At 43.8% G+C, this 12767-nt stretch overlaps 1 protein-coding gene across 1 annotated transcript in view; it reads left to right on the top strand.

Annotated features, from left to right (window-relative positions):
* The window catches only part of LOC135545942 (protocadherin Fat 4-like), a 98720-nt gene that overhangs the window by 47511 nt on the left and 38442 nt on the right, over positions 1-12767 (top strand). Inside the window, exons 2-4 of the mRNA XM_064973943.1 lie at positions 7652-7783; positions 11558-11819; positions 12159-12509. Coding sequence (XP_064830015.1) covers positions 7652-7783; positions 11558-11819; positions 12159-12509 — 745 coding nt within the window. The remainder of the gene's footprint in view (positions 1-7651; positions 7784-11557; positions 11820-12158; positions 12510-12767) is intronic.

Here is a 12767-nt window from a genome sequence, read left to right as displayed (position 1 = left end):
GTACCATTCAAACGTTTTAGAACATCTACTCATTCAAGAGTTTTTCTTTATTTTTACTATTTTCTGCATTGTAGAATAATTGTGAAGACATCAAAACTATGAAATAACACATATGGAGAAACCAAAAAAATACATTTTATATTTGAGATTCTTCAAAGTAGCCTCCCTTTGCCTTGATAACTGCTTTGCACACTCTTGGCATTCTCTCAACCAGCTTCATGAGGTAGTCACCTGGAATGCATTTCAATTAACAGGTGTGCCTTGTTCAATGTTAAGTTGTGTAATTTCTTTACTTCTTAATGCGTTTGAGCCAATCCATTGTGTTGTGACAAGGTAGGGGTGGTACTGTGTACAGAATATGTCCCTATTTGGTAAAAGACCAAGTCCATATTATGACAAGAACAGCTCAAATAAGCAAAGAAAAATTACAGTCCATCATTAATTTAAGACATGAAGGTCAGCCAATCCAGAAAATGTCAAGAAGTTTGAAAGTTTCTTCAAGTGCAGTTGCAAAAGCCATCAAGCGCTATGATGTAACTGGCTCTCATGAGGACCACAACAGGAAAGGAAGACCCAGAGTTACCTCTGCTGCAGAGGTAACAGACACATCTCAAAATCAACTGTTCAGAGGAGAATGCGTGAATCAGGTCTTCATGGTCAATTTGCTGCAAAGAAACCACTACTAAAGGACACCAATAATAATAAAGAGCCTTACTTGGGCCAAGAAACACGAGGAAAGGACCGTTGAAATCTGAGATTTTTGTTTGTCTCTGTGAGACGCAGAGTAGATGAACGGATGATCTCTGCATGTGTGGTTCCCACCATGAAGCATGGAGGAGGAGGTGTGATGATGTGGGGTTCTTTGCTGTTGACACTGTCGTGATTTATTTAGAATTCAAGGCCAACTTAACCAACATGGCTATTACCCCCATTCTGCAGCGATCAGCCATCCCACCTGGTTTGCACTTAGTGGGACTATCATTTGTTTTTCAAAAAGACAATGACCCATCACACCTCCAGGCTGTGTAAGGGCTATTTTACCAAGGAGGAGAGTGATGGAGTGCTGCATCAGATGACTTGGCCTTCACAATCATCTGTCCTCAACCCAATTGTGATGACTTGGGATGAGTTGGACTGCAGAGTGGAGGAAAAGCAGCCAACAAGGGCTCATGTGGGAACTCCTTCAAGACCGTTGGAAAAGCATTCCAGGTAAAGCTGGTTGAGAGAATGCCAAGAGTGTGCAAAGCTTACTTTGTATAATGTAAAATATAAAATATATTTTGATTTGTTTTACACTTTTTTGGTGACTACATCATGTGTTATTTCATAGTTTTGATGTCTTTACTATTATTCTACAATGTAGAAAATAGTACAAATTAAGAAAAGCCCTTGAATGAGTAGCTGTGTCCAAACTTTTGACTTTTGTCTTCTGCCAACCCCTCACGCCCCACTCCCAGTGGAGATGCCCCACAGTTTGGGAACCACTGAGATTGAGGACCCAGTATTAATCTTTCCCAACATGCTCTCTGTCCGTACGCCAGCTAACTCAAGGCCCTATCCAATGATTGGCCAAATGTGATCGCGGATAAATGCTGTGTCACTGCAAATAAATAGAGCATTCTGCCTATCATTTTTATCTAATCATTTTTTTTTATAGAATCAGCATGTTTTAATGGTTTTAGTGTTGAGCTCATTTTCTGGCGTTACAAACATTCTTTGTATTCTTTTATTTAATTCCGAGCCAACGTCTGAGTAATTTCTTGTAATGGCTCGTGATTTTGGCCCTATGCTATGATGAAGTGTTACAGTAAAATAGCTCTGGTGATCCAGGTTTTGACACATTAGTTCCAAGTACTCTGCTGCTACGAAATCCTTTTTTGGTGATGCAGAATGGAATTGTTCAATTTTCAGAAGGCCAATAGATAATTAGTGTTGGAAGTTGATACTTCCCCGAACTTTCACCTCAAGTCGTCAACAAGGTCTAATGACACATGTAATCATTTTGAAATGATTATTCTCTATATGAGACGCACCCTTTTCCATTTTTTATGATCACATGAACCAGATTTAGCTTTCCGACATGTTGCATCAGAGGTTATAATGTGTTTTGGTTTTGGAACTCCCTCTTAGAAAAGAGACCTTTGTTGATCTCCCCATCTTCGTCACAGCAATGTCATCTTGGCATGGCTAATGCAGACCAGCATTGAGTTAATTAATTGGCGCTACCCACTGGTAGGAAATGCTGACTGACTCAGTAACTCACTGCCAGTGCATTCCAAAGACTGCTTTTTCCAAAATAGGAGTCATCTTGATGGCTGCGAATAAGGGGAAGGTGCATGTTTAAAATACCGGGGGAAGGGCATGTGCACCGGGAGGGAGTGGCCGTTTCAGTACATTCTGTCACTGTTAGGGGAAGAGAAGTGAGACAGTTGGGAGTGTTCAGTGTCTGCAGCCTGAGCCTTTTTTTGCTTGAAGATATGGCTTGTTGAGACGGCAAACTGAGCTTGTGAAGGGTCTCAGTCCCACAAATGCCGGTTCCTACTATCAATGGATGACGTGTGTGCAATTCCTGACTTTTAATTGGAAGAGGGCTGGAAGGTTTTGCCAGGAAGTTGAATGCAGTGGTAGATAAGGAGGACAAGGATGATTTTATGAATTAAATCATCTAGGGGTATATTTAGTCGAAATCAGAACTTTACTTACACCTTAGCCAAATATATTTAAACTCAGTTTTTCACAATTCCTGACATTTAATCCTGTCTTAGGTCAGTTAGAAAAAAATTCCCTGTCTTAGGTCAGTTAGGATCACCACTTTATTTCAAGAATGTGAAATGCCAGAATAATGGTATAGAGAATGATTTATTTCAGCTTTTCTTTCTTTCATCACATTCCCAGTAGGTCAGAAATGTACGTACACTCAATTAGTATTTGGCAGCATTGCCTTTAAATTGTTTAACTTGGGTCAAGCGTTTTGGGTAGCCTTCCACAAGCTTCCCACAATAAGTTGGGTGAATTTTGGCCCATTCCTCCTGACAGAGCTGGTGTAACTGAGTCAGGTTTGTAGGCCTCCTTGCTCGCACACACTTTTTCAGTTCTGCCCACATATATAGGATTGAGGTCATGGCTTTGTGATGGCCACTCCAATACATTAACTTTGTTGTCCTTAAGCCATTTTGCCACAACTTTGGATGTATGCTTGGGGTAATTGTCCACTTGGAAGACTCATTTATAACCAAGCTTTAACTTTCTGACTGATGTCTTGAGATGTTGCTTCAATATATCCACATACTTCTCCTTCTCATGAAGCTATCTATTTTGTGAAGTGCACCAGTCCCTCCTGCAGCAATGCTTCACAGTTGGGATGGTGTTCTTCGGCTTGCAAGCCTCCCCCTTTTTCTTCCAAAAATAACGATGGTAATTATGGCCAAACAGTTTTATTTTTGTGTCATCAGACATTTCTCCAAAAAGTACGATCTTTGTCCCAAGGTGCTGTTGCAAACCATAGTGTGGCTTTTTATGGGGGTTTTAGAGCAGTGGCTTCTTCCTTGCTGAGCGGCCTTTCAGGTTATGTTGATATAGAACTCATTTTACTGTGGATATAGATACTTTTGTACCTGTTTCCTCCAGCATCTTCACATGTTCCTATGATGTTGTTCTGGGATTGATTTGCACTTTCGCGCTAGGAGGACAGAGTGCGTCTCCTTCCTGAGCGGTATGACTGCTGCGGGGTCCCATGGTGTTTATACTTACGTACTATTGTTTGTACAAATGAAAGTGGTACCTTCTCAGGCATTTGGAAACTGCTCTCAAGGATGAACCAGGAGGTCTACATTTTTTTTCCAGAGGACTTTGCTGATTTCTTTTGATTTTCCCGTGATGTCAAGCAAAGAGGCACTGAGTTTGAAGGTAGGCCTTGAAATACATCCACAGGTACACCTCCAATTGATTCAAATGATGTCAATTAGCCAATCAGAAGCTTCTAAAGCCATGACATAATTTTCTGGAATTTTCCAAACTGTTTAAAGGCACAGTCAACTTAGTGTATGTAAACTTCTGACCCACTAGAATTGTGATATAGTGAATAATAAGTGAAATAATCTGTCTGTAAACAATTGCTGGGAAAATGACTTGTGTCATGCACAAAGCAGATGTCCTAACTGACTTGCCAAAACTATAGTTTGTTAACAAGAAATTTGTGGAGTGGTTGAAAAACGAGTTTGAATCCAACCTAAGTGTATGTAAACTTCCAACTTCAACTGTAGGCATCCCACTCACAGTATCTTAGTCGATTTGACAGACTAGACTTTGTGAACAATTCCTGTCGGATAAGAAACCCCCTGGCCATGTTGCAGGCGTAGACAGGCTTAGACCCTGGCAAATGGTCCTTGATCACTTAAGGTATCATAATCGACAGCACTCGGGAGCCGTTCGGCCTTTGAATCATTCATGTCAGGCATAAATAATGGAGCCTATCAGCCAGTTATAGCAGCTGCAACTCGAAACAGTAGTGGCCTGAAACACAATCTTTTCCCCTGTAAACTAATGTGTTTCACCTGCACCACACTGGGGCGTCTGGGCCTGAGTGACAGGTTGAGCAAGGGAACTAAAAAAAACTCATTCCTCCCTGCCTCCCTCCCTCCTGACCTTGCTTCCTCTTCCTCCGATGAAATGTTTCACCAAGCCTCTTTGATATCTCTCCCCCAGGGGAGCTTGGGTAATGTAAACTATAAGCGCAAGGCGTAATTATTTCTCATAACCACACTTCTTCTCTAATTAGTTCACTCCTCAGAAATGGGCCGTGCATTTTTTACACATCAAGAGGACACGGGTTGGAAGATAAATATTCATTGTTTGTTGACTTTGCCGAGTCCCTCGGCTCTGGAAGTGCTGTCGTTTTCCGTCTTGTTTTTACATGGTACATAGCGCCCCGACCGGGATGGCCGGCAAGGCCCCGCGTTAAATCTGATCCGTCTTTTTTTTTCTCCTAATCATCTGGATCCAGGGTCAGATCCACCACATCCTCATCCCAGACAGCGACCACTGAACAGCCCTAACCACTGATTCAGGATCAGATTAGTAAGCGGTCACCGTGGAGACACGTTGTAATCATAGGCTTATGAAAGCTGCTCTTAGTTTTGGACAGTGTTAGTACATATTCAGACTTTAAAAAATGATTTTCATCTGGCTGGGAATGAAAACAGTTATAGAAAAGCAATTATAGCGCTTAAGTCATCAATAAGAAGATTCTCAATTCAATTGCCATACATGAATCCCCTCTCTCTCTCTCGGCGTCTCAATGGCTTTCCTACTGGGTCAGCTTTAATGGACTGCCGCGCTTGAAAAGGGTCTGGATGTTGGCATTTGTTGGTAGTTCCAGCATGCTGCTTGTTTCAGAGTGGATTTGCAGGAGCACGTAAGGTCTGTTTTTCCTGTCAATGGCAGACCTGAATAGACTCCTGTATCTCACCCCTCTTGGTGGTCCTGTGGCCTTGAAGCTCATTGTCTGCACGGTAAATGCATGTGAGGGGAAACTTGGGTTGGTTAAAAAAAACTCAGCCAGTCCCATTGTGGACGTGACACAGCTGTTCCTTTTCCCATTTCCTATTGCGCCTCAGCAACCCACATCAACCCGCACAGCGGCAGAACCAACTGGAGGACTGAATAAGACTGAATAGGCATGCTCAGGAGAAAGCAACTCGCGGTTGAGTTTTTATGTCTAGCGAATAATTACCATAATCACTGTCAACATTAATGGAGATTGCAACGCTGGAGAATTCAAACCTGGCTTTTTATAGAAGCCCTAAACAAAAATGCAAAGGCAAATGTCTGTTGTGATTTAAAGCAAACACTGTTTACTGGCGTTGAAATGCATATTTGGGTTAGGGGATGAGATGTGATTGCGGAGTATGAGTGGAAAGGCAGTATTCCTGGGCTAGACACAATTTGACACCGTAATGTGTAGGTCTCTTATCTTTATTTATCTTTCTCTGTTAATCTCTGTCTCTCTGTCTGTCTTTGTCTCTCTCTTTCTCTGTCTCAGTCTGTCTCTCTTTGCCTCTGCCTCTCTATCTCTGTCTCTTCCTCTCTCTCCCTCTCTCTCTGTCTGTGTCTCTTTCTGTGTCTCTCTCTCTGTCTGTCTCTCTTTGTCTCTGTCTCTCTCTCTCTCTGTCCATCTCTCTCTCTGTTTGTCTCTCTTTGTCTCCCTCTGTCTGTCCATCTCTCTCTCTCTGTCTGTCTCTCTTTCTGGGTCTTTCTGTCTGTCTCTCTCTCTCTGTCTTCTCTGTCTTTGTCTGTCTGTCTGTCTGTCTGTCTGTCTGTCTGTCTGTCTGTCTGTCTCTCTCTCTCTCTGTGTCCGTCTGTCTGTCTGTCTGTCTGTCTGTCTGTCTGTCTGTCTGTCTGTGTCTGTCTGTCTGTCTGTCTGTCTGTCTCTCTCTCTGTGTCCGTCTGTCTCTCTGTCTCTCTCTGTCTCTCTTTCTGTCTCTCTTTCTGTCTGTCTCTCTTTCTCTGATCAAATGAGGTAGATGCAAATAAGAAGTGTGTCTCCAGGCAGTAGTTAGACACTGTCTGTACACTGTGTAGACTAAAGTAGGTTTTGGCAAGGGTCCACAGATCCGCAAAAAGTACTGACTGGTGGGCATCACCGGCTGGTATGGCAACTGCTCGGCATCTGACCGTATGGCGCTACAGAGGGTAGTGCATACGGCCCAGTACATCACTGGGCAAAGCTTCCTGCATCCAGGACATATATACTAGGCGGTGTCAGAGGAAGGCCCAAAAAATTGTTAGACTCCAGTCACCCAAGTCATAGACTGTTCTCTCTGTTACCGCACGGGAAGCGGTACCGGAGCGTCAAGTCTAGCTCCAAAAGGCTCCATAACAGCTTCTACCCCCAAGCCATAAGACTACTGAACAGCTAATCAAATGGCCACCCAGACCATCCCCTTTGCTTTTACACTGCTGCTACTCTCTGTTTATCATCTATGCATTGTCACTTTACCTCTAACTACATGTACAAATTACCTCGACTAATCTGTAACCCCACACATTTACTCGGTTCCCGGGCCCCCTGTATATCGCCTTGTCATTGTTATTTTAATGTTACTTTTTATTATTTTGTACATTAGTTTATTTGGAAAATATTTTTCTTAACTCTTTCTTGAACTGCATTGTGGGTCAAGGGCTTGTAAGTAAGCATTTCACGTTTCACAAGGTCCACACCTGTTGTATTCGGTGCGTGTGACAAATAAAATTTGATTTTGATTTCAACTTAATATGATCTGTCTGATTTATAATTCTAACCGTGACGTCTATGGTGTGTTCGAACACACAACTGCGTGCTCTGGATGGAACTGTCCCAGTCGAACGCATTGATAAGTCCATTCTACTCTTGGCACCGGACTAGCGTTGATCTCTACAGTGCACCCGGTGTCAACGTAAGACGATGATGTATACAGTATGTGACTATGAAACACATGACATTTCTGCAGCTCTCCTCTCTCTGCAGTGTTCTGAAGAGGGGTCGAAGCAGGACTTGACCCCTGCTGGGCGCGTATCTGTCAGAAAAGCCGGCTAGGACGTGTCGCAGTGAACCGACCGGCTATACTTGTTGTTTCTGTTCATGGGAACGGTTGTGTTCTTTGTTTCCCTCCAGGTGGAAATTACGCTCCAGGACGTCAATGACAACCCACCTGTTTTCCCAAACGATCTTCTTGACGTGACCGTCGAAGAGAATGTCAGCGACGGCTTCAAGATAATGCAGCTAACAGCCACAGACGCAGATGAGGTAAAGTATCCCAGGATTGGCCTTTTTTTAAATATATACATATATACAACTCTGGGAGATACGTTCCCTCAGTCCCCTTTACACAGCGATACCATCGTTATCTCTGTGCTACCATCAAAATGTGTTTTCTGATGTACATTCTGACTAGTGTGTAAAGACCACCAGGGCTTAAGGGTGCATGGGTGGTGTACTTACACGTACAGCGCCCAACCCCCCCAAATACATTCCAGTGCTCTTATCTGCGTGTATTGACCTCAAATCTGGAAATGAGCTGATGTGATCCTCTGTTGGGGGATTTTCAAAGAGACAAAAGAAAGTGGCTGCAGGAAGATTATTTTTCTTCTTCTGATACCCATCATTTTTTTTCAGTCCAAGTCATGCGCTCTGCAATTCTCCTACCAAGGATTTGACCACAGCTTGAAGTTCTCTTGAAGCAGTTTGAGAACTTTTGCTTTCCCTCTCTCTCTCACACACACGCACACACACACACACAAACACACAAACACACACACGGCCCCCAGTGATCGTGAGTTTTGACGTTACCTCAGAGGGGCCACGAGTGTCACAAAGCCCCGAGGAGAGCGGCTAAAGATTGTCTCCTCACACCGGGCAGATTGTCCCTCCGCGGCCTCTGTAGTTCACATTACATCATTGGCTTCGCCCTCGATTAGAAAAAGGCTCCATCTTTCGCAGCTTAGGCAGGATGTGGACATAAAATCCAGCACTGAGCGAAAATCAGGCCCTCCCAGCATCTCCAAGGCCTGCGGTTACTCAGACCTGCCAATGAGACAAGAGAACTGAATGGAAAGAACTGGGGCCATTGTGAGGAGGGATTAGTGTGTGAGAGAATATGGACTCATACTTAATGTTAACTTATGAGGCCACACGTTTTTATTGCACAGCTGTTACCTCACCAACCTCGCCAGTTAGAATGTGAGACAAATCATGCACAATCCATTTCTGGAATGGTCATTGTATTCGGAATATAACATTGACTGTAAATCCTAGATTTAGGTCAATATTTTGACTAATAGGGCATTTTAAGGGCATCATTTGAGTACATTGTTTTGGACTCTAGTGAACTTGACCTCAGAGCTCTGATCTTGAAGGATGTGATATATGGTATCGAATTGGACGGCCGGTTTTTGTGCGTTTCCTCCTCACTTTTTCCTCATAGTCAAAATCAAAGGGGAAGAGGGACTTGAGCTGCGTTTCAGCTTCCTTGCCTTGCTTCCTCTCCTTCCCGAACACTTATCCAAAAGTATCTTCAGGGAAAAGCAATATGATGAAACCTATCCAGTCCTTTTACCTATTATGAGACAATTATAGAAAGGAAAAGGCACTAGTTAGGCACTAGAGTATTGGGACGCAGCCTCGGACGAAGTAGTTGCACTCCGATATGATCATTGAACAAACTTCGATACAATATGGACTTACTATGGCGAAAGAGACGTTTATCCAGAACTTAAAGACAGAAATGAATAGGTCACTAAATAGTAGGAACATAACATTTCGGTTCCAGCTATTTCGGTCCAGATAGGGCCGGCCAATTTCTGCCCACATCCTAAAGCAGGAAACTTAAGTTGCCCTGACACTAAGCGTACGGAATGCATTCGGGCCCGATTCAGAAAGCCACATGTGTGATCCACGGAGGCGTAGCCAAGCGCAGCAAGCTGTTGGCCAGCTGACTGGCTGATTTCAGACATCATAATGATCCCATCCAATTTAACAGTGCTACATGTGGGATTCATGTGTGAGCGTATTAAAATGCTGTTTCTATGCATCCGTTTTTTTTGCTCCACCCATTTCCACCCTGGGTTGCAATTCAGTTTGGAAAATTTAAAAAAATGTGAGCGCTTTGCTCGCTCCCATAGTGGAGGCCTCTCTCGGAGAAGAAGAGAGAGAGAGAGAGAAAAAAAGCTTTTTGTCTTTTTGTGGAGAGAACATTCTCGTTTTATTAGCATTCTGACATAGTGGAAAATATGCAGGTACCAGGAGCAAGCTTAACTAAGAAAAGTATCTAGAACAATGGGTGCTAAAGAAGCCAAACAACACAGGACCAGCCAAAAAGACTGTTGGAAATACAAATGAGTGTGACTGAAGTGGGTTGCTACAAGACACCGTTACTGTGGCCTTGAATGATGCATCCCAAAATGTAAATATACATAGACTCATTTCCTAAAACAACAGCTTCAGAGTACATCGTTATGCTATATGTACATCATTAGATTGATGCGTTGTAAATAGGGGCATTAGTACACATCACCTCTCAACACGTTACTGTGAGTCAGACTTAACACCTGTGTTGTGGCTGGCTCAAACGGCCTAGTCGTGTTTCAGGAAGCTCAGTCTCCCGACAGCTCTATGAGCCTCTCACCTTCCCCTGAGCTGCTGCTGCTGAAACTCATCTGCTAAATGAGTTTCCTTGTGCCCAAGACTGGCCCGGAACCCTGCTCTTTAATTGGTTGCCCCCCCCCCTCTTCCCACTGTGCCTTGGGATGGCTGTAAACTAGTCAAAGTCTTTACTAGGGAAGGTCAGGGGAGCGGTCAGCGTCAGGGGGAGACGATGGACCCCCTACTCCTTTCCCCTCTCCTCCTCTTTTCCCCTGTCCTCCTCTCTCTCCTTTTGAATCCTAAACGATAATTAATTGGCAGACGAAGGGTGTCGGGTTCTGTTTTGCAGCCCAGGTGGCTGATGGGAGTCCCAGATCCAGCATTCTGATTGAAAGGCCTGTTGGATAAAAAAAGAAAAATCGAAACACACTCTCTGGGTCTGAGGATGGGCTCTCTGGAAATGAATCTAACTCACAATTATGGGGTTTTGTCCTTGGTAAACTAGTAATAACCTATAACTACTTTTTATTGTACATTGGCAAGATCAAAAGTATACATGAAATTAAAAATGCTTTTAGCTTTTGATCAGTCGAAACTAAAGACCCCTGTTGACTACTAAACTAAAGACCCCCCCCCCCCCACTTAGCATCAGACATCAGGAGATGGTGGTCTGCTCTGGTATTGTCCTCAGCGCCAACCTAAATGTCAAGATCTGTCGCCACTGTTATTGGGTTTTCATATCACGTCCAGTCCTCTACTCCAATTGCAAAGGACCGCTATGGCTTTCACATGTGTACTGGGTTGTACTTGTCTAAAGTATCAAGGGATCTATTAGTTGCATTTATAGAAGAACCCTATAGCCCCAGAGTTCAAAGAGTAAGGCCCCAAGAGAATACTGCCATTCAGCTCCTGTGAGTTTTTTCCCTCACCAGTATGACCATTGTATTCTGAGGGGAGCATGCTAAGTGGAAGCATTTGCGTAAACTACAATGTTGTAGTGTTTAAAAAGAATAATATTTCACTCATTGAGATGTATAGTATTAGAATGTCTACTCTGCATTTATCCCTAGAATAAAGTATTTGATTCAAGTGTGAAAGCAAGTAGTGGATGGTTGTGAACATGAATTTCACTCTCACTAAGATTCATCATATGATGTCCCTCTCCCTTTAGGACTGAACATTGACTAACCCTATGTTAATCATAAAAGTCTCACGTTAAAACTTCATAATATAGGGGCGGCAGGGAGCCTCGTGGTTAAGGCCGAAAGGTTGCTAGATCGAATCCCCGAGCTGACAAGGTAAAAATCATGTCATACTGCCCCTGAACAAGCCAGTTCACCCACTGTTCCTAGGCTGCCTAGTTAAATAAAGGTCAAATATAAAGTCTATATGGCGTCTTTATACTCTTAGAAAGAATAATTCACGTTTGTATTTCTCCAGGGTCCAAATGCACTGGTGACCTACACCATCATCAGCGGTGCTGATGACAGTTTCCGGATCGACCCGGAATCGGGGGACCTGATTGCCACCAAGAGGCTGGACCGGGAACGTCGCTCCAAGTATTCCCTGCTGGTTCGAGCTGACGACGGGAAGCAATCCTCGGATATGAAGCTGAACATCACCGTCAGTGACGTCAATGATCACACGCCGAAATTCTCCCGTGGAACTTACTCTTTCGACATTCCCGAGGATATGGCGCCAGGTAAAAGGCTTACTGTCACACAGCGTTGCTTGTTGACTTCCAGGTTATTTCATGCTTACTCAGATTGTGAAAGGTCCCTAATGAATTCCTGCGAAACTTTATGCCATTCCGCTTGAATGCCGTGTGTCTATCCAAAAGGCTTTTAGTGCAGGACATTTTCTAGTTAGCTTGGTCAACAGGGAATCAAAATGTGGCACTTTTGAAATATAAAATAAGTATTTTTTTCCCAATATGGCAGTTGAAGGGGTTGTTTGGCAAACGTGAGGGAATCCCAATTCAGCCATTCAATAAGCCCTCTCAAATCCTCACTGTCTGACTGACTGCATATTGACTTGTCAGGCTCCATCGTGGCGGCGATCCTGGCCAGTGACTCGGACTCGGGGGTGAACGGTGAGATCACGTACTCCCTGGAGGACGACGACGAGTACAAGACCTTCCTGCTCAACCCCGTCACGGGGGTCTTCAACGTCACGCGGCCCCTGGACTACGAATCCCAACAGTACTACATCCTGACCGTGAGGGCTCAGGATGGAGGTGGTCAGGCCAGCACAGTCAGGGTCTACTTCAACGTCCTGGACGTCAATGACAACCCGCCCGTCTTCAACACCACCGCCTACAGCACCTCGGTCACCGAGAGCCTCCCCCCTGGCTCCAGTATCATCACTGTAGGGGCCAGTGATGAAGATGATGGTATGTTTGTACTTTGTGTCAGTTGCTAATGTCCACAAGTGGGTAATTTGTCACAGCAATGACGTCAATGGATGGTTCACTGAAAACACTATAAAAGCCTGGCCTTTGAGGAACCCCCATTTGGGAAAATTATGCCTCTTTTGGAAGTGAACATTTTAACAGTCTAATAAATAAATGGCATATATGCTATCAGGAAAATGTTCCTTTGGTTGTGTCTATGAAGGTCTTAGGTAACATTGGACTACGGGAATACAATTA

Source organism: Oncorhynchus masou, chromosome 9 (genome assembly GCF_036934945.1).
Source record: "Oncorhynchus masou masou isolate Uvic2021 chromosome 9, UVic_Omas_1.1, whole genome shotgun sequence".
In the NCBI taxonomy this organism is placed as follows: domain Eukaryota; kingdom Metazoa; phylum Chordata; class Actinopteri; order Salmoniformes; family Salmonidae; genus Oncorhynchus; species Oncorhynchus masou.
This window is presented reverse-complemented; position numbering and strand designations above follow the sequence as displayed.